The 17,378-nt window shown below is 50.8% G+C and overlaps 3 protein-coding genes across 9 annotated transcripts in view; 1 reads left to right on the top strand and 2 right to left on the bottom strand.

Moving 5' to 3' along the window:
• Positions 1-64: 64 nt before the first annotated feature.
• Positions 65-2,651, bottom strand: LOC105696405 (mitochondrial ribonuclease P catalytic subunit). Of its 3 annotated transcripts, none has more exons than XM_023434478.1 (5): positions 2,088-2,651; positions 1,225-2,007; positions 873-1,125; positions 613-749; positions 65-516 (listed from the first exon to the last, which is right to left on the bottom strand). In XM_023434478.1, the coding sequence occupies exons 2-5, from the start codon at positions 1,890-1,892 to the stop codon at positions 141-143; spliced, it is 1,434 nt and encodes a 477-aa protein (XP_023290246.1). In that variant the 5' UTR covers positions 1,893-2,007; positions 2,088-2,651; the 3' UTR covers positions 65-140. The 3 variants fall into 3 exon arrangements, with proteins under 3 accessions (XP_023290246.1, XP_023290245.1, XP_012274258.1); XM_012418835.1 differs by having other exon boundaries at positions 220-340; positions 408-516; positions 1,225-2,651; XM_023434477.1 differs by having other exon boundaries at positions 1,225-2,651.
• Positions 2,652-2,769: 118 nt separating this feature from the next.
• LOC105696406 (leucine-rich repeat-containing protein 58) lies at positions 2,770-5,602 on the top strand. Its single transcript, XM_012418836.2, has 5 exons — positions 2,770-2,973; positions 3,428-3,926; positions 4,017-4,233; positions 4,333-4,522; positions 4,832-5,602. The coding sequence occupies exons 2-5, from the start codon at positions 3,451-3,453 to the stop codon at positions 4,996-4,998; spliced, it is 1,050 nt and encodes a 349-aa protein (XP_012274259.1). The 5' UTR covers positions 2,770-2,973; positions 3,428-3,450; the 3' UTR covers positions 4,999-5,602.
• LOC105696404 (glycogen synthase kinase-3 beta) overlaps positions 4,999-17,378 on the bottom strand; it is a 26,864-nt gene continuing 14,484 nt past the window's right edge. For 2 of the 5 annotated variants that reach the window (XM_012418831.2, XM_012418830.2), the window contains exons 2-7: positions 16,304-16,515; positions 16,126-16,209; positions 14,432-14,542; positions 13,974-14,211; positions 13,695-13,888; positions 6,633-12,937 (exon numbers count right to left, since the gene is read on the bottom strand). In XM_012418831.2, the coding sequence (XP_012274254.1) occupies positions 12,554-12,937; positions 13,695-13,888; positions 13,974-14,211; positions 14,432-14,542; positions 16,126-16,209; positions 16,304-16,515 (1,223 nt within the window). In that variant the 3' untranslated portion in view covers positions 6,633-12,553. Of the gene's footprint in view, positions 5,120-6,632; positions 12,938-13,694; positions 13,889-13,973; positions 14,212-14,431; positions 14,543-16,125; positions 16,210-16,303; positions 16,516-17,378 lie in introns of those variants that run through there. The other 3 variants (XM_012418834.2, XM_012418832.2, XR_001103718.2) reach the window with 2 other exon arrangements.

Genomic DNA, 17,378 nt, shown 5'->3' with positions numbered 1-17,378 from the left:
ACTTTTGATAGCTTTTCACGGAGAGGAGCATATTGATTCCAAAATAAAGTCGGAAATCTGATTCTCGTGAATAGATTGTGTTAAATGAGCTAACGATTGAATACATTAAACATTCGACGTAAATAAATAGTTGTACATAACTAAGGCATTTTATTGTCTGCCACCCGCAATTGTGATTTCATCGCTCCTCTTGTCCGTACACATAACCAAGCGTTTTCTTCGATCTCGTAGTCGTCCTGTACGAGGTACTTGTCGTCGAGTCTAAATGGAATGTGATAGCAGTCGTCGCTTTGGTAGACTTTCTTCAAGTATTTTCCAGGATTCATTATATTTACATAACCTGGTCGAGTCAATGAATTCACCTTGTACTGGTGCAATAATTGCCAATTTTTAAATAGGTTCCTTACGTCGTCACTCAGTAGAGCCTTGTACTGTCGCATCAGATCGTTGGATAAGAAGTATGTGTTCGGACCATTAACGATCGTAGCATACAATAGATACGCATCGTCGTGTGAACTAAAACCAAAATAGATTCGATTACAAAGATCGAAATAGTTGTTAAATAGTCATTAATTTGGGATGAAAACATATGGAAATATTTTCCTAACTTACAAGTCATCGGCTAAGAACAAGTATGCATTCTTTCTTATATAATCCATGTGTTGCTTTGACCAACGTGACATGTGTCTACGACCAAGTACTAAGACGGTTTTCCCTTGATTTTTAAAAAACCTTACAGCCTCCATTACCTGAAGAAATTTATTACAAATAATTATACAGGTATAACAAAATGTATTTAAAACCAATAAGAAAACTATATGAATAAAATGCAGAAATAATGGGAATCAAAAAATAATTTCAGAGATAGTTACCATCTGGGCCTTCAAATTAGTTTTATATTGTTGTTTAATGTTGCCAGCAACATTCAGGCCATCTATTACGATGTCATAAGGTTTGGAACTTGCAACAAACTTTTTAAATTTATCCGGTTCTCCAACATTTGATCGAAGAAATACATTTCCACCACAGATGATATTATTCATAATTTGTTCCGATAGATTTTTGAACTCCTTCAATGACAAATGTGGTGAATTTAATTTGTATTTACAATGTTCACACTTGCCACTGCATGAAGGTTAAAATAAAAAATGAATCAGTAGATATAGGTATATTTGATTCAATAACAATCTATGCAAACAATAAAATGGTAAAAAAATTGCTTACCTTGCATTTATTGATGTAAACGTTGCAGACCAGTCCAACTGTTCAAAACATTTAATAAATTGCTTCACGGTAACAAGTGGAGGAACAATGTCATACTTTTCCCAGTGTGAAATTGTTTTCAATAATTCTCTCCCAAGTTGTTCTTTGTCTTTAAGGTTTTCCGTGCAATATGTTAAGTATGCGGTATAAACACGAGAATTAACTTTTCCAACTTTTAAACACTCATTGAAATATTTCCAACCAATTTCTGGCTCAGAATTTAAAAAAGCTGCGCACGCCAATGATGAGTACTCTCGTCCATGGTAGGTATCAGAGGGGAGATCTTTCAACAGCTTTTCCGCTTCGTGCCACCTTTCGGTCAAACAGAGTGCTTGTAAGCACGTACTCAACGACCGTTCATCCAAAACCGTAGATTTCTTTAGAATTTCATCGTAGGTACTTACGATTTCACGTTTATCTTCTTCAGTAATAGTATCACTCACTGCTATCAATATTTTTAGGTAATTTCTCAATGTTGCTAAATTCATGTTATGATTATTATTCCTTAGAAATTTAACATATGACAGTGCTACGTCAGGCTTCTTTTGATTATTGCAAACACTGATAATCAAACTGTCGATGTTATCGTCATTGATGAAATTGTCAGCCTTATAAAGCTTTTCACGCATTTCCTTCCACTTTTCATCATTGAAATAATTCTCTTTGTGCGCAATACCACCACCGTCGTTAACGTTTGAAAAGAGTACTTCTTGACATTTTCTTAAAGTCCACTCAGACTTATAACTGAAATTTCGTTTCTTTTGTACAGAAACACGCAAAACGTGCCGGAATAATAGTCTCGTTGTTATCATGGCTTCACTTACCGGTTCCTCTCGTCGGCGGAAAACCGGTTTTAGAGGTTAAGTCAGCTGCAGCCAAAAGATTTCTCGCGGATTGCTCACGGATTAACCTCAAGGACGTCGCGTGCTTGGATACGTTCTCCTTGTAGGGCTCCTTTCTTGGAAGAACGTCTTCCGATTCGTTCAAGTTAACGTCGCACGAACTTTGTCTCTCCAAAACCTTATTTTCACGTGCTTTTAATGCCCATGCTCACCGACAGGATTGGACAGGATGCGTCGCACATACTTCCCTACATAGATTAGTGATCAGCGCTATATAGTACCACGAGCAGCAGGACCGCACCTGATTGGAGGAGGCGACAGCAGCGCTCTTCCGTGATTGGTCGACCCACGACGGTGGGAAATACCGTGAAAATCGAAAGTCGCGCACAATCGATCCTGATCTACCGGAAGCTACGACCTGGATTTCAATTTTTTTAACGTTTTCGGACATCCCTGGCAAGTTAAAAAATATCCTCAATAATTTTCTCCGTGTATTTGATGCTTTCTGCACCCGTTTCTCATTTTTATTAGCGAACGGTCACGAACGAGCTGCATGTTAGAAGTCACAGGTTAGGTTAGTCGCCCCTCTTTAGCAGGCTCTCGGGAGACTCGATTACGAGACAGACAATTCTTCGATAAAACCGCTATCGCGACTCAGTTCGTCGTCGGACGCGGTCGGACGTAGCGAAGAACTCACCATGAAGCGCAGCTTCGATCGGTGATCGATATCTCGACCTCGAACTCGCGATCGCCCACGGCTTCCGGCGGCTGGTTAACTCGAGATTTCCGGACAGCCCGAGGCCGAACTCGACCGATTCGAGAGATCGATTGGACCACTCGATCTCCGTTTCAAAATCGCGATTACAAGGTACGTCGACGGTCGTTGAACTCCTCCATTGTCGAACCGCCATGTTTTCAAACTCCTTAACTTAGTAATCATTTTTTCACATTCATTCCAATCATCCTCGCGCTTTGCAACTGCGGAGTAGTATCATCCGCGAGCATGCTGGTAAACACATCTAATGATCTATCGGGGGTGTTTTATTTATTCTTTTACTTCTGAAAAAAGAGATAGGTCTCGGGAAAGGAATCGCCGTCATGGGGTACATCCGCGTAACTCCGGAACGCTACATGCAGAACCGGCGACCCGCGCTGGAAGCTGACCCTCGGCTTCAGGATTTAATTATCGCCGGATAAGATCGCGCTTGTTGATCGGTCATAGTCGGGGTTAAGTAGATCTTGACTCCCGGCAATGTGGAGCGCCTCGTGGGGTCACTTTTCGAGGTTGCGGCGAATGAATTATCCGACTACGATGTCCGCAGGAAAATCATCTTCAAAGCCCACGATGGAGAACTACACGTCCGACTCGAGCGACTCCGACACGAGTGGAGGGAAGACCCTGGACCTGTCGTATCTGATGCTGTATCCAGCCGTCCTGAACGAGTACTTCCTCGGCGCGAAGAACCCCGAGCACGTCGAGACTCTTCTGCTTCACCAGAACCGTTTGGACCATCTTCCTCCGAGTATAAATCGGTTCTCCAGCCTGCACAGCCTGGACCTGTCGAATTGCGGGCTGACCAGGCTGCCCGACGACCTGGGCGATTGTCCGCTGATGTGCCTGATCGCGAAAAATAACAACCTGCGGAACGAGTCCTTGCCGAAGAGCCTGGAGAACCTGCCTTACCTGCGGGAACTGAACCTCAGCGGAAACAGGCTGACCGAGTTCCCGGAACAAGTTCTGGACCTGGCCAGTCTGAAATACCTGTACCTAGGTGGCAACGCCATCACCGAGATCGCAAAGGACGTGTGGAAGCTGCAGAGGTAGGGAGTCAGGACGGGTGATAACTCAATAAATTTAGATCATTTCAGTTTATGGGTGAATTTTTATTTTCTAATCGTACTTCATTACAGACTTCAAGTACTGTCCATGGGAGGTAACGGACTGACGGAGGTGCCCTCGACCGTGGGACTGCTGACCGCGCTGCAAGCCCTGGTGCTCTGCGATAACAAGCTGGAAAGCCTGCCGAGCTCGATAGCGAACCTGAAGAACCTGAAGTCCCTCCTGCTGCACAAAAATTGCTTGAGAACGCTGCCCACGGAGATTATCACGCTAAAGTGCCTCACCGAGGTTCGTTTCTCGTGGAGTCAAATAACTCTTGGGTCGCTGAAATTCGGTTGTAATTAATGGTGACGTTAATTGCAATCTTTTCGCCTGTTGTAAATTCAGCTCTCTCTTCGCGATAACCCCCTGGTGGTGCGCTTCGTCTCGGACATGACTCACAATCCGCCATCCCTGCTGGAACTCGCGGCGAGGGTGGTCAAGACCAACGAGATCCACTACGACAAGACCAACGTCCCCAGGAACCTCATCGACTACTTGAACAGCGCTCACCGATGCGTCAACCCCAAGTGCAAAGGTCCGCATCGGCTGCTCGAGTTTCCTGGAGTTTTGGACATGTCATTAAATGCCTCTTACGGCATTTTCCTTTTACAAGTCGCTATCGCGAACAGAGATTGAAATTCATCCTCCTCGTGTATCTGTCGCGTCATGCGGACAAGAGGAAATTGAAAAATTCACTCGCTCTCTTTATCTCGCTTCCATGACTAGCAATCGCTGAGCAAATGTGTAACGTTCGATAAGTCGCGCCTCGGTGCCGTTAGCGACGCGATTAGAAGACGGATAGAGAGAGCCCTCGATTCCTAACTAAACTAAATTCCTGTCGCAGGGGTGTTCTTCGACAACCGGGTGGAGCACGTCAAGTTCGTGGACTTCTGCGGGAAATATCGCCTCCCGTTGTTGCAGTATCTCTGCAGCAGCAAGTGCATCGGTCCTCGCGAAGGGGACGAGGAGATGGTATCCGGAGCCATGATAAGGAAGGTCCTCCTGGGTTGACCGCGTTTTATCGGGGGTCATCCTCAACGGCACCCTGAAGAGTACCTCTCGACTTCTGCGGGCAGAAGACTCCGGGACGTCCACGGTGGATCTTCGAAAGAACCGTTCAAGTGCTCGAAACCTGCAAAAAAAATTATGGACGAGTTTCCGCGTTTTATCAACTAAGAAAATAGAAACCAACGTAACAGCGCGCGAGAACCGTCGCTATCGATATCGAGCATCGTCGAGACGATTGCGCGATTTGTCCAGCGATAGGACAAATCGATTTACAGCGATTTGACTATCGAAACGCGACCAAAGGATTTTTTATTTGCTTCTCTCGAACCTTTCTCCCGACTGGAGGAAGAGGTTCGCCAGCGCAAAGAGCTCATAAACTTTATCGGTAACGTAGCATTCTCGTTTTACAGGTTTCTCTATTTTCTTGTTGCGCTTCGATAAGCCCGTGAAGTGGAAATAAGGAAAGAGAGAGAGAGAGAGTGTACACCGATAACTTTTGGAACTGGGTCGACGTACATAAATTTCGCAACGGCCTCTCGAACACACGCCCTTCTCAACGTTATCGTTAATATTTTATTGTTAAATAAACCACAAAAATGTACAGTAATGATGGTAGTCATATGGAGTACTCCCCCTCCGCGGGAGGGGGCCGGTCAATTCGCGATTAACACATTCATATTAGTATCTCCTACGAGCGGCTTATCGGTTATCTTCGTACAAAACTAAAGACGAGCCCTTGAAGCAGGGCCAAAGAAATAATCGGAAGGAGAAACGAAACGCGGCCGCGAAAAGAGCCCGCGGTTGCTCCTCGTTCCCCGTATCTGCAGAATGTGGTAGCCGACGATACCGACGATAATTCATCGTTATTCACCGATGATCATAATATCCGCTACAACTGTCGCATTGGGTAATTAGTGTAATTGGACGTGAGCGTACGCACTCGTGCTCGCCGCGCAAAGTCCAGGCTGTGCGTTCGTTTCTCGGGTACGTACGCACGTCTGCGTACCTTAAGTTCTCGTTTCAACAAACGACCCCCCATTGTTATCGTTCTCTCTCGCTTTCGTTCCGCATGCCCCTTTTTCTCGATGCCCGCACCCGCTCCGTCGCTCTTCCTCTCCCATGGTCGACTGCTCGCTATTTCTCCTCCTCCGGGCATCGGTCCTTCTTTCTCGCTCCCCTATATATTAAACAATTTCCCTAATATCATACATTCGCGAGCGATATCGAGGGATCGTCCCTGGAAACCCTCCAGTCGGGGTCCGAGGTCCCTTGAACCCCCATTTGGGTTTTTCCTTAATTTTCTATTTTTTTTTTCAGTTTCCCTTAGAGTTCTTCAAGGTCTACGTTAGGGCACGTTAGACGGAAAATGGATATTCCGTTTCGAACCTCCGGTCTTGGGGCGATAGTTCTCCCATTGTCGGAGGTTGGAAAGATAATAGTTTCACCCCCTGGTCTATGTACGTCGTTTAAGTTAGAAATCTCGAAATTGTCGAAAAAAAAAAAACAGAGGCAGTGGGTGCTAATCGCTCAGCGACTTCAGCTAGCGTGAGATTCGCCCGAGGGTCCGGACTCTCCCTTTAAGAGCTAATTTTACCCCTCGGAGTGTGCCTAAAAGTCGCTACTTCTTTTTTTTTTTCCTTTTTTCCATACGAAGGATGAGAGAATTCCTTTTCGTCGACTCGAAGCACAAATCGGATTCGGTGCGCGTGAGGAAAAAAGCGCGGTGTCGTGCTACCCACGAGGGAAAACGTTAACTTTGCCTAGAACGGTACGGATTACGGGGTAGACGTTTAAAAAATACTCGAGATAAGTGTCATTCACGAGGAGGGTCAATAATAATTGTCTCCCTAAGGACGCCGAGATTTTCTGCGTCCCCCATCGTGTATTGCACGTCATATTCCGTATATCTACCCCTGGTACGCAAAGGCTCTTCAGCGAAATGTCAAAATCGTTTCTTATCGAGGCATCCTCGGAGCGAAAAATTAGCCGAAACTTACCGAAAGAGAGACGTAAAAAAGACTCCCGCGGGTATCGCGATAATTGTACAGGCGAGTGATTTTATAAATGCGGTCTACGTTTATCGATAAGAAGTAATTCGTGAAAGGGTCACCCATCTTTTTATACACTTTCGTGCGAAGCCCGCCGAATTTCTGGGATCCCTCGTCGAAAGCTTTCTGCCGCCTTCGATATTCGACGGTAGACCTTTGTTAACGTGTCATGCAAAAAGACGGAGATTGAAAAAAAAGAAAAAATAGGGCAACTCGGGAGCGATACCCGTGACAACGTTGCGAGATCGCGGTCTCCCTCGAACGACGATCCGCGGTAATATTAATTACATCGGCGAAGACGCACGTATATTAAAGCGAAACGGAATCTGCCAATGCCCTCCTTTCGCGTTATCATCGAAACGTTACATTTCTTTTTACATACACGACGGAGAAAGCCATCGGCGAGAGACCGAAAATCGAGGGAGGCGAAATCAACGGTCGTGTTCAGCACTTTTAAGAATTTAATAATTACGAGCAATCTGCGTGGGAAATGTACACATGTCGCGCGAGGGTTAAAGGGTCGTATAGGGCGACTATATCTTAACACTTTACACGTAACATTTTCATCGCGCCCTAGCTCCCGACCTACGGAGGAAACGCTCCGGATAGTCGTCAAACGACCGTTAAAAATCAATGGTCGACAAAAACTCCCGTCGGTTGCGACGACCTCCATAAAAGAGCTCCGTCTCTCAGGGCTCGGAGCCCATTTAAAATAATTCTACATACAATTCCCTTCAAAATGAGGACTGTCGTTCGTTTCGAATTGGTCGTGGATTTAAATTATAAGGGGGTACAGAGACAAAAAAAAGAAAATAAAGTCTTATATCTCGAGGAATTTCCGTAAAAACTAGGGGAACCCTGTGTACTCGAAATCGGCGTCTCGGATAATCCGGAAGGGCGGTCGCGGAGATCACCCCCGGCTGGGGTGACCGAGAAGAAGAAGGGGGAGTGCCGTCATTTTGATGGAATTTCGATATGAGAAACTATTTTACCCGGGTACCAGCCCTGCCGTCTCCCCGGCGCCGAGAGACGCTTCCCAAAGTCGCGGGCGGACCCGATCGTCTCGTGATCCTGGAAGCTCGCGGTGTCCCTGCGATCTCGCGACACCTTTTTCTCCTAAGGGTGGCCCTTTAAGTCGCCGCCACCTCCCTAAAGCAGGACTCGAGTGGGGATCGATCCAGAGCTAGAAATGAATTATCTTTAACGTCGGCGCGGGCCGGACGCGACCCGGCCCGACCTCGGCGAGGGAGAGGGTCGGCCGGAACTCGAAGAGCCCGATCGAGAGACCTCTGCCGTCGACCTCGCAGAGTTTGTCGACCCGTTACTCCGGGGATTTTGGTCCAGTCGCCCGCGAGAAATTTCGGGAGACTTCGGAAAATCTCGACGGATTTGTTTTTAGGAATCGAGCCCGCCGCGGAAAGCGCGGCGACGCGTTACGAGGAACAAGGTGCGTCCTCCTCGACTTCCGGCCGGCCGGCCTCCTCGGCCTCAACGAAATTTCCTTTATTTTCTAATATATAATTCGGGGCGTGCCGAGGGAAGCCCATCGTCGCCCTCGACCTCGCAAAATCCCTCCGACATGCCCCGACCTCTCGGGGAGAGGCGAAAATGGGCGCAACACGCCCCGATTAATTTATTCGCTACGTTAGCACACTAAGTCGCCGCGTCGACCGATCGGCCGATCCATTGCCAGTCTTGTCCAGGTTCGATTAAAAAATTGACATCGACGCGTTGCATTAGGTGTTGCGGAAAAAAAAAAAATGAACCGACCCGCGCGTCAGTCCTAGGCGATGGACCAGCTGGACGGTCGACTCGGCTTCTACATTAGCAAATCATTAACCTTGTCGTCGATGACCGGGTAAATCGACGTTCCCGGATGATTTCCCCTCAGCCCCCGGAGTCCCTAAGGTCGCAGCCTAACGCTAAGAGAGACTTTCGCGTCGCCACCGAGTACCTCTCTAATTACATGCGGGTAATTACGTGGGTGTGGACGAATGCGTGCAGCTTGTACGCTTAGGTATACCGAACCGCGCTCTATCGAGTAGCTCGAACGCCGCGAGGACAGGAGTAAGACCCCGACGATCGGCGCGGCTTAGTCTAATTGCCAGTGAAACATTGACCCATCGATAAATCTCAATTCTTCCGCCCCCTCTCTCTCTCTCTTTCTCTGTATTCGTCAGGGGTTAACATATCGGACGCGCCAGTAACGTCGATCGCAAGGTCGGACCGTCATCGTCTTCGGTCCCCTCCTCCGCGTGGTCTGACTTAGGTGGATACGAAGTGTCAAGAGAGCGACGCAAGATGAAGGAAAAAGGCGGTGATAGAATCGTCCGATAGGATTAATATCTTTCAATTAGCGATCGCGAGTGATGAAAACGCCATGCACGTGAGGATATAGTTACTCGAGAGTCATAATTTTGCTCTAATTCACAAAGCTCTGTCTCTCTATCTCTCTCTCTCTCTCTTTCGTTCACTCTCTCCCTCTCTCTCGTCTCTTTACACAACAGTAGCGACGTTATCGTTAATTGCTATTATTAAAATTAATTTGCATATATATATATNTTATATATATAGACTTTCAGTATTTTACACGGGATCTCTTCCCCCACATCGCGGTTCCCCGTCGCGCGTGCCGGAGTGCTCGAGGGGCGTACACCCCATGAATCTACGGGGCCGTCGAAAGGGATGCTACGTCGACCGGACCCGACCCCGAAGAGGGCCGACAAAAATCGAGTCCCCGGGACAACGACTGGCTCGATGATAAGACGGCCTGGTTCTTTTTCTCTCTCGTTTATTTCATTTTTTTTCCCTTCATGTATATATATATTTTTCCTTCGCTCGGCACTCCCTATAACACCGAGTGCGGAGGCACGCTCGAGACGCATACACAAGAGGCACACGAGACGAATGGGTCCAAACTAAACCAATGAATTTGTTTATCGATTAGTAGTGTTAAGGGTTAACGTTTACGACAGAGCTGGCCGACGATCCGCCAAGGGGTTCCCCCGGGAGGGGATCGCGGGGGACCGAGGAGGGAGGCTAAAAATCCCGGTCACCCTCACCCGATTTTCCCGCACCCCGAAGAGAGTCCGCGCGTCGTCGTCGGGCTACCTCCGACCTCCCGGGAGGGAGCGCGGTCCTAAAATAAATAACTTATACTTTACGTTGGAGTCAATAAATTGCGACGAGCCCCGGCGAGTCGGCCAATCCTCCCTCTTCGTCGTCCTATTCCGGATACCCGGAGCTTCCTCCTGCCTCTCGCGCTTACCCCCCGCCTAGTGCTATCTCGCTCCCGTCAGGAGCGGCCGGCGACGAGGAGAGGACGCGATATCTATCCGGGATCGTCGTCGGAGAGGGACGCCTCGACGTGGACGCCCATCCAGGCCCCCACGGCGAGGCGCTCGTCTCGAGGGCGGGACAGAACTAATGTGATTTGGCTCGAACCTAAACGCGGGGCGTCTTACTTAAAAAGAGTAGTCGTTAAAAACTTAATTGAAATATCAACATCGATAAAACTCTAAATCGAACGCTAAGATCTCTCTCTCTCTTTCTCTCTTGCACACGCTCTCGTTCCCTCCCTCTCGCTCTCACGCCCTCCTGTGTAGTCCTCGCGATTTCGCTCTCGTCGGGTCACGCGACGGTCGTCTCTCTCGTCTCCCCTTCTTCTCGCTCTACGACCTCGAATCCTGCGACTCTCCTCTCCCCCCACCCCCCTCAAGGAACTGAAACACGGTCGGACGTCTCTCGACGAGGGTCGTCCTCGCTCCTCCTTGCAATGATATGTAGGTGCACGGTGGACAATCGCGTGGTCGACCGGTCGCGAGGAGTGGTGAACGCGCGGAGCCGCCGCATCCGGACGGTGGAAACGACGAGCGGGGCCCTGGGAGAGCGTCCCTTGCGATCTATGTACAAAATAATTCATACAAACACGTACGGCCGTCCCGGGGGGCTCCGCGCGCTGGGCTCGCGCTGCCGTAACTTGCTCGGGTGGCGCTCGAAAAGGAGAGATTTTTGTCCGTGTATGTATATATATATATGTATGTATATAGATGTACGTATATACATATAGATCCGCGTGGAATATCTCGTGTCGTTCTCGTCGCATTCGCGAGTGTTAACGATCTCGCCCGACGTCCTTGCCACGCCGGGGTCCGCTTAAAAATAAATCGCCTCTGTTACGCGTCAGAAGTTCGTCGCACCCTAACGAAAGGACCTTACGTTTTCCTCGTCCGTTTCTCCTATATTTTTTTTTCTTCCTCTCCCTCCTCGCGTCCCCCCTCTTCCTATTCCCCGTGGGATCGAGACGCGGCGCTCGCGACCGTGACGCGGCGACGGCGTAATCGGTTATCGGCGACCGCGCGGGGAACAGCCGAGGCGTGACCGATAAGCACGAATATGGCTGTCTCTTCGGCGTCACGGCTCCCCTCGATCGAAACCTCCCCTTTCTCGAAGAGCCCTCCATTGACCGCCTTTCCAAGGTGTCTTCTGCCCCGCGAACCGAGCGACCGTCGAAACCGGCATCAGAAAAAATCTGGTCGTTCCCCGGGACCCCATTCTCGGCGCCGCGCGATATACCATAGAAAACCAATCAACTCCTCGGGTATCCTCGAGCCAACTCTCCCATGAAACGATCCTGGGCGTCGCGCGTCGCCGAGGAAGAGGGTCGAGGTCCTTTCAGCCCGAGGGCGCGGCCGCCGGCTGACCACGTGGTTGACCGACCACGTGGTACCGCGTCAAAATCAGCTGATCGCGTCGCGACCGACCGTCCCCGCTCGTCGGGCGGATCGTCGACCGGCACCCTCGAATCTCGGTTCCCCGTCCATTTCCTGCCAACCTCCGGCACCCCCTACCCCGGCCGCGTCCCCCCAACCCGCGCACACAGACTCACGCACCCTGACACGCCCTCTCTCCCCCCCTCACGCGCTCACACTTTCTCTCTTTCTCTCTCTCAGAAGCTAGCTTCGTAGTGACTTAATAAAAAGACGACGGAAGCGACGTAACGCTACTAAACATTAGATTATACATTTTCCTGCCCTCCCCTACCCCCCTCCTCCCCCACCGTCTCTCCCCGTCAACCAGCGTCGCCGCCTCCAAGGAGGCGTCGCCCATTTCCAAGGAGGCTTTCGAGCCAAGTTCTCCTATATATACACTGAATTCAAGAGTCGAGGACGCGACCGCCGAGGGAGCCGCCTCATCGCGGTCCTCCGGTCTCACCCCCGAGGAAGTCGGCCCTGGACCGCGGGTTTCCGGCGAGTCCGGGCCCCCGGGCTTCGAGGGTTGCTCCCTCGCTCGCGTCCCCGGTACATTTGAGTTCAATTTACAACGGGACACGATCCTCCTCCAGGAAGCTCGAACGCGCTCTCGTTGCCCCGGTCTTCTGGGTCGAGTTCTCCTGCCTCTCTCTCCACCCTCCCCCCGTCAGCCCACTCTTTTCCTAGCCCTACCTCTCCCGCCTCCTCGAGGTCTCTCTCTCTTTCTCTCTTCCGATGACGTTAACAAAGTAAAGAAGCTTAAGCCATGGTCGACTGGCTGGGGTCCGCGTTCTGCGTGGTGGTGGGGGTGGTCGTGCTGACGGCGCTGTCGTTGGAGTTGCCGCTGGCGCCCGCGGCCGCGCTCGTCGCCTCCGACTGGCCGGCCCCGGTGCTCTCGGTGCTCTTGACGTGCTTCGGGATCAGCCGGGATATCAGACCCGGGGAGACCCGTCGCTCCTGCTCGGTGAAGTTGAACAACGGCGGCAGCTCCCGGTTGTTCGGCAACCGGGTCCCCGGCTCCCGGAGCTCGTCGAAGAAGGGGCTGGCGCAAGCCTGAAGAGGCGCTATTCGCAGGGAGGGCGTGTACTCCAACAGCCGGGCCACCAGGTCCATCGCCTCGGGGGGCGTGCGTGCCCTGAACACCTGGAAGAGCAGGAAAGATCGAATCGAAAAGCGTTTCTCTCGCTCCGGTTCTCGTCGCTCGGGCGAGTTTGCGGGGGTGCGGCTCGAGGACGCCGTCTCGAGGGGGTAGGACGCCGTCTCTATCGTCTAGCTCCTCGAGACCGACCGAGGGTCGCGGGGGCTACCTGGGAGAGGGACATCCCTCTCTTCGCTCCAAGATCAGAGTAAGTGATGCTGCTCCCGGTACTTTGAGTAATCGCAAGACACCGCACATCCGGAACCCGGTTAGTTATGTTAGCAGCAGGTCGCTCTTCGCTCGTAGCCCTCCGAGGAGCCTGGAGTTACTCTCTCGCCAAGGTGTTAGTCCGTGCCGACAAGACAACGGAGACAAAATCCGGCGGCAGCCGCTAGTGTATAATGGTATTGCAAGGCGTTCCAAGAGAGGTCTCACTTACTCTGATCTTTCGGTGCTCCGTCGAACGCATTGGCGCGCTCATTCGCTGAAGCATAAGCTGCAACCACGAGTACGTGTCGTTGATGAATTAACGTCTAGGGGGAGCCTGGCACGTTTGTGGGGGGTGGTGACGGGTTTCCGGGATGAGGCCGACGTTTCGCCCGCCTCGTTCGCGACGAGGCGCGATCGGGATCGATTTACTTGGGATTCGACGTCGGATTCGGGTTAGGGGATAATTGGAAGATTTGGGGACGTTCCGGGGTCGATCGATCGGTCTCCGACGTCGGGGCGGATCCCCGACCGAGCCGCGAAATTCGGGCCCACCTTTTGCCAGGGGTGCGACTTGATCTGCGGGAACTTGAACTCGGTGTAGTTCGGGTTCATCTCGCGGATCTGGTCGCGGGTCGGCGTGCCCAGGACCTTGATGATCTCCACCAGCTGGTCGACGCCGCTGTCGCCCGGGAAGATCGGCTGCCCGAGGAGAAGCTCCGCCAGGACGCAACCTGCGCTCCACACGTCTGCAAGAATTATATCGAGCATCATATATAATTGCAAGCTTTGAGTCAACCAAGTTTTTTTCATTTAACGTATCCACCCACTCACCGATCTTCGTGGTATAATCGATAGCACCGAATATCAGCTCGGGCGCGCGATAATAACGACTGCATATGTAAGACACATTAGGCTCTCCTTTGACAAGGTGTTTGGCCGAGCCGAAGTCGCAGAGCTTGAGCACGCCGGTCTCCGGGTCCAGAAGCAGGTTCTGCGGTTTGATGTCTCGGTGGCAGATCGCCAGCGAGTGGATGTACGATAACGAGCGGAACAGCTGGTACATGTACAGCTGGAAACGAAGGAAATCGCCCATTAATTGACATCGGACAACCTTCGAAAATTAAATGTAAATTTCCATCGCAAAGTTGTATTTCAAAATTTGCTCGGTCTCTACGGCACGAAGCGAAATGATCTCGCATGGCAATTACCATATAAAAAAAGAACAACACCTAAATATCAATACGAGTTACTCGGAATCGCGTACAGGTAACGAGGAAAGGTAAACTCACCTTGATGAAGCTGATCGGTATCGTCTGTTTGCTCTTGCTGTAGTGTCGGGCAACTTTGTACACAGTTTCGGGGATGTATTCCAGGACTAGATTGAGATAAACCTCGTCCTTCTACAAAGAGACCAGACCCGAGTGAAATTTTCGGGAGCGCGGTCGAGGCCCCCCGTCAGGGGGACCCGGTGACCCCCCGCGACCCGAGGGCACGGAAAATCGGGAAATAAAAGTGGGCCGCCCAAAATGGAATGACAAAAAGAAAAAAAGAAATATTTACATACAGGAAAATATAAAATCGGCACGCGACGTCGACGCACATACATCACAAGAAAATAAGCGGCAACGTGCCCGCGGTGCGCGGTCTCGCTGGGTCTCGAGGAAAAAGAAAAGGAAAAAAAATAACAATGCCAAAAGAGTTTGGCCTCTATGACTAGCGAAGCGGCGTTAGCTCCTAGGTCCAAAATTAAGTCCTCCTCACGCACGCAAAGTGTCTCTCCAAACGACATTAAACCTACAAAAGCAGCCTGACCCCGACCCACTGGGGCGATGATACGTTTCCAAGTATCCTGGAATCCCGTGGGAGGGAAGGGGGGGCAGGCGTTATTAATTCTCCTCCAATTATGGGGAAAATCAACCCCGCCTTTCGGTCTCTTTCCCCGTCCTCCCACGCCCGAATGGCGGGTCTCTCGATATTTATATCGGTGAGGAACCCCAGGATCAATCGTGCCTTTTCAGGATGATGCGAATGGGTCGAGGGCGGCCTGCACCTCGGGATGTCCTCGGCGAATCGAATGAAATTCGCGACCCCCGAGCGGACGCAACACGGTCGAATAAACTCATCGGGAAGAGAAAAATTTCCCGAATAAAGGCGCGACATACCGAGGGACGATCGTACCTCCCTCGAGCGTGTGCACACACTCTCTCTCTTTCTCTCTCTACGCGCGTGGAAGCTTTGGTTTGCCTATACCGACTCGTCGGAAAGGTGACGAAGAGGCGGAAGAAAAAAAAACGAGAAAAAAAAAAGAACGCCAGAGAAAACAGGAATACATCTTCGAACTACTGGGTGCGCTCCAACTTACGTCCACGTGAAAGACCGGATTAGTCGCGTTTAAGATGTTCTACAAAACATAACATAACAACGTGGCATGCATTAAAGTAAACCAGATACCACTGATCCTAACCCTGAGCCCTCCAAACTATCCCGGCCCCCGAGTGGGGCTGATCGGGAGATTCCCTCGATTTTCCCGGGAAATTAGCGGACATTAGCGGAAGTCGGGAAAATTACGCAAACCTCCCCGAGAAAGGGTGCGAACAACGAAAGACACGGAACATTCCCTGAATTACCCCCGACGTCCTCGGGGGATTATAAATGTATAAAGGCCATGGCAGGGAACCATGAGGATTATATAGAGAGAGAGAGAAAAAAAAAATGAAAAAGAAAAGGGGCTTAGGGTATCGCGCATTACGCGGTCGAGCTCGGGGCCGAGAAAGGCGTCGTACACCGTTTGTACACAATCGGTACACCTCGTCGACGGAAGTTCTCCGGACCGAACGTCGCGGCTCGACGAGATTATCCGTCGACGAGGTTCTCCGGGCCTTCTCGTAAAAAAAAAAAAAATATATATATAAGGACGAGAACGAGGACGCTCTCGAGATCGGCAACGTCCGTCGCGGGAAAACTATGGGAAGGGATCGATTACCTGATCACCGCTGGAGTAGAAGAAGTATTTGAGTCTGACGATGTTGCAATGCTCGAGGCGTCGCATGATCTGCAGTTCCCTGTTCTGGAAGGAGAAACAACGGGTCAGGACTCTGATTTTCCAGGAGCGAGCGACGTCCACAAATGACGCGAGGACCTCGATCGGGTTGTCCACTCACTTTGAACCGCTTGTCTTGGAGGACCTTCTTGATGGCGACCAGCTCGCCAGTGTCGCAGAGTTTGGCCTGGTAGACGACCCCGAAGCTGCCATTGCCGATTACCTTGGTGTCGGTGTAGGAGACTTCTTGAGGACGGTCAGGACCGGCTCCGGGAGTGGCCACCACTGTCGTCACTTTGCTGCCATCCTTGCCTGCATTGTACATTGCACCACCCATAGAAACAATCGAAACACCAGAGGGCTACAGCACGGCGAAAGTAACAGAAGGGAGCGCGATCTCGCCCAGGGACTGATAAACCGGGACAACTGATTCAAGGATCGGCCAAGAAATTACGCAGAGTCCGGAGCAAACTTTTCCCCCTTTCCTCGTTTCGGAAGGACGCCCTCGCGCGTCTTCGAGAGATCCCGCGTCTCCTTCGACCCGTGTATTCGAGATCGACCACCCCACCTCTGCGTAATTTCAGGTGGAAAATGGAAAAAAAAAAAATGAATGAAAATCCGGGGAAAATAAATGGAGGAAAACGAAGCACCGGACTTTCTCCGGGGAGGAGGGAAGTGCACGAAAGTGCATCGGCGTGCGTGCATTCCGTTCGGGTTATATAAAAGTAAAACGAGGATGCGCGCGTTCCACTTCGAGCGGAACAAGGACTCTCGGGGTTAAACGCCCCCCAAAGCGAGAGGGGGGAAAGAATATTCGATTTTACCGGCCGCCTCGGAGATTCCGTAGAATATCGGATTACCTGCGAAATTGGCCCGATGCAAGACCGCCGAGGTGCATCGGGGGTTTCGAGGAACGAGTGACTCGGTCGAGCCGTTCCGCGAAGCGCCAAATGACGTTAGGCAGGATGTTTGCGGACGCGATTAGAGATCCTCGGGATTTTTCATAAACGAGGTCTCGCGGACGCAAACGGCCGTGTCGGCGGAAACCGCGCTTAGAGCGGTTCAAAGTCAATTCGGGAGCTACCTCGAGACTCTTTCTCCCCGCCATGGGCTCCAAAGTGGCATCGAGTAATTCTACGAAGGATATCTTCCATACGCAAGTCCTGGAAAATTTTCCAGTGACGGGAAAAGTCCCC

The sequence above is a fragment of the Orussus abietinus genome, unplaced genomic scaffold (genome assembly GCF_000612105.2).
Source record: "Orussus abietinus isolate OABI.00-Male unplaced genomic scaffold, Oabi_2.0 scaffold15, whole genome shotgun sequence".
NCBI classification, from domain to species: domain Eukaryota; kingdom Metazoa; phylum Arthropoda; class Insecta; order Hymenoptera; family Orussidae; genus Orussus; species Orussus abietinus.
Note: the sequence above shows the minus strand (reverse complement) of the source record. Positions and strands in the feature narration are given on the sequence as shown.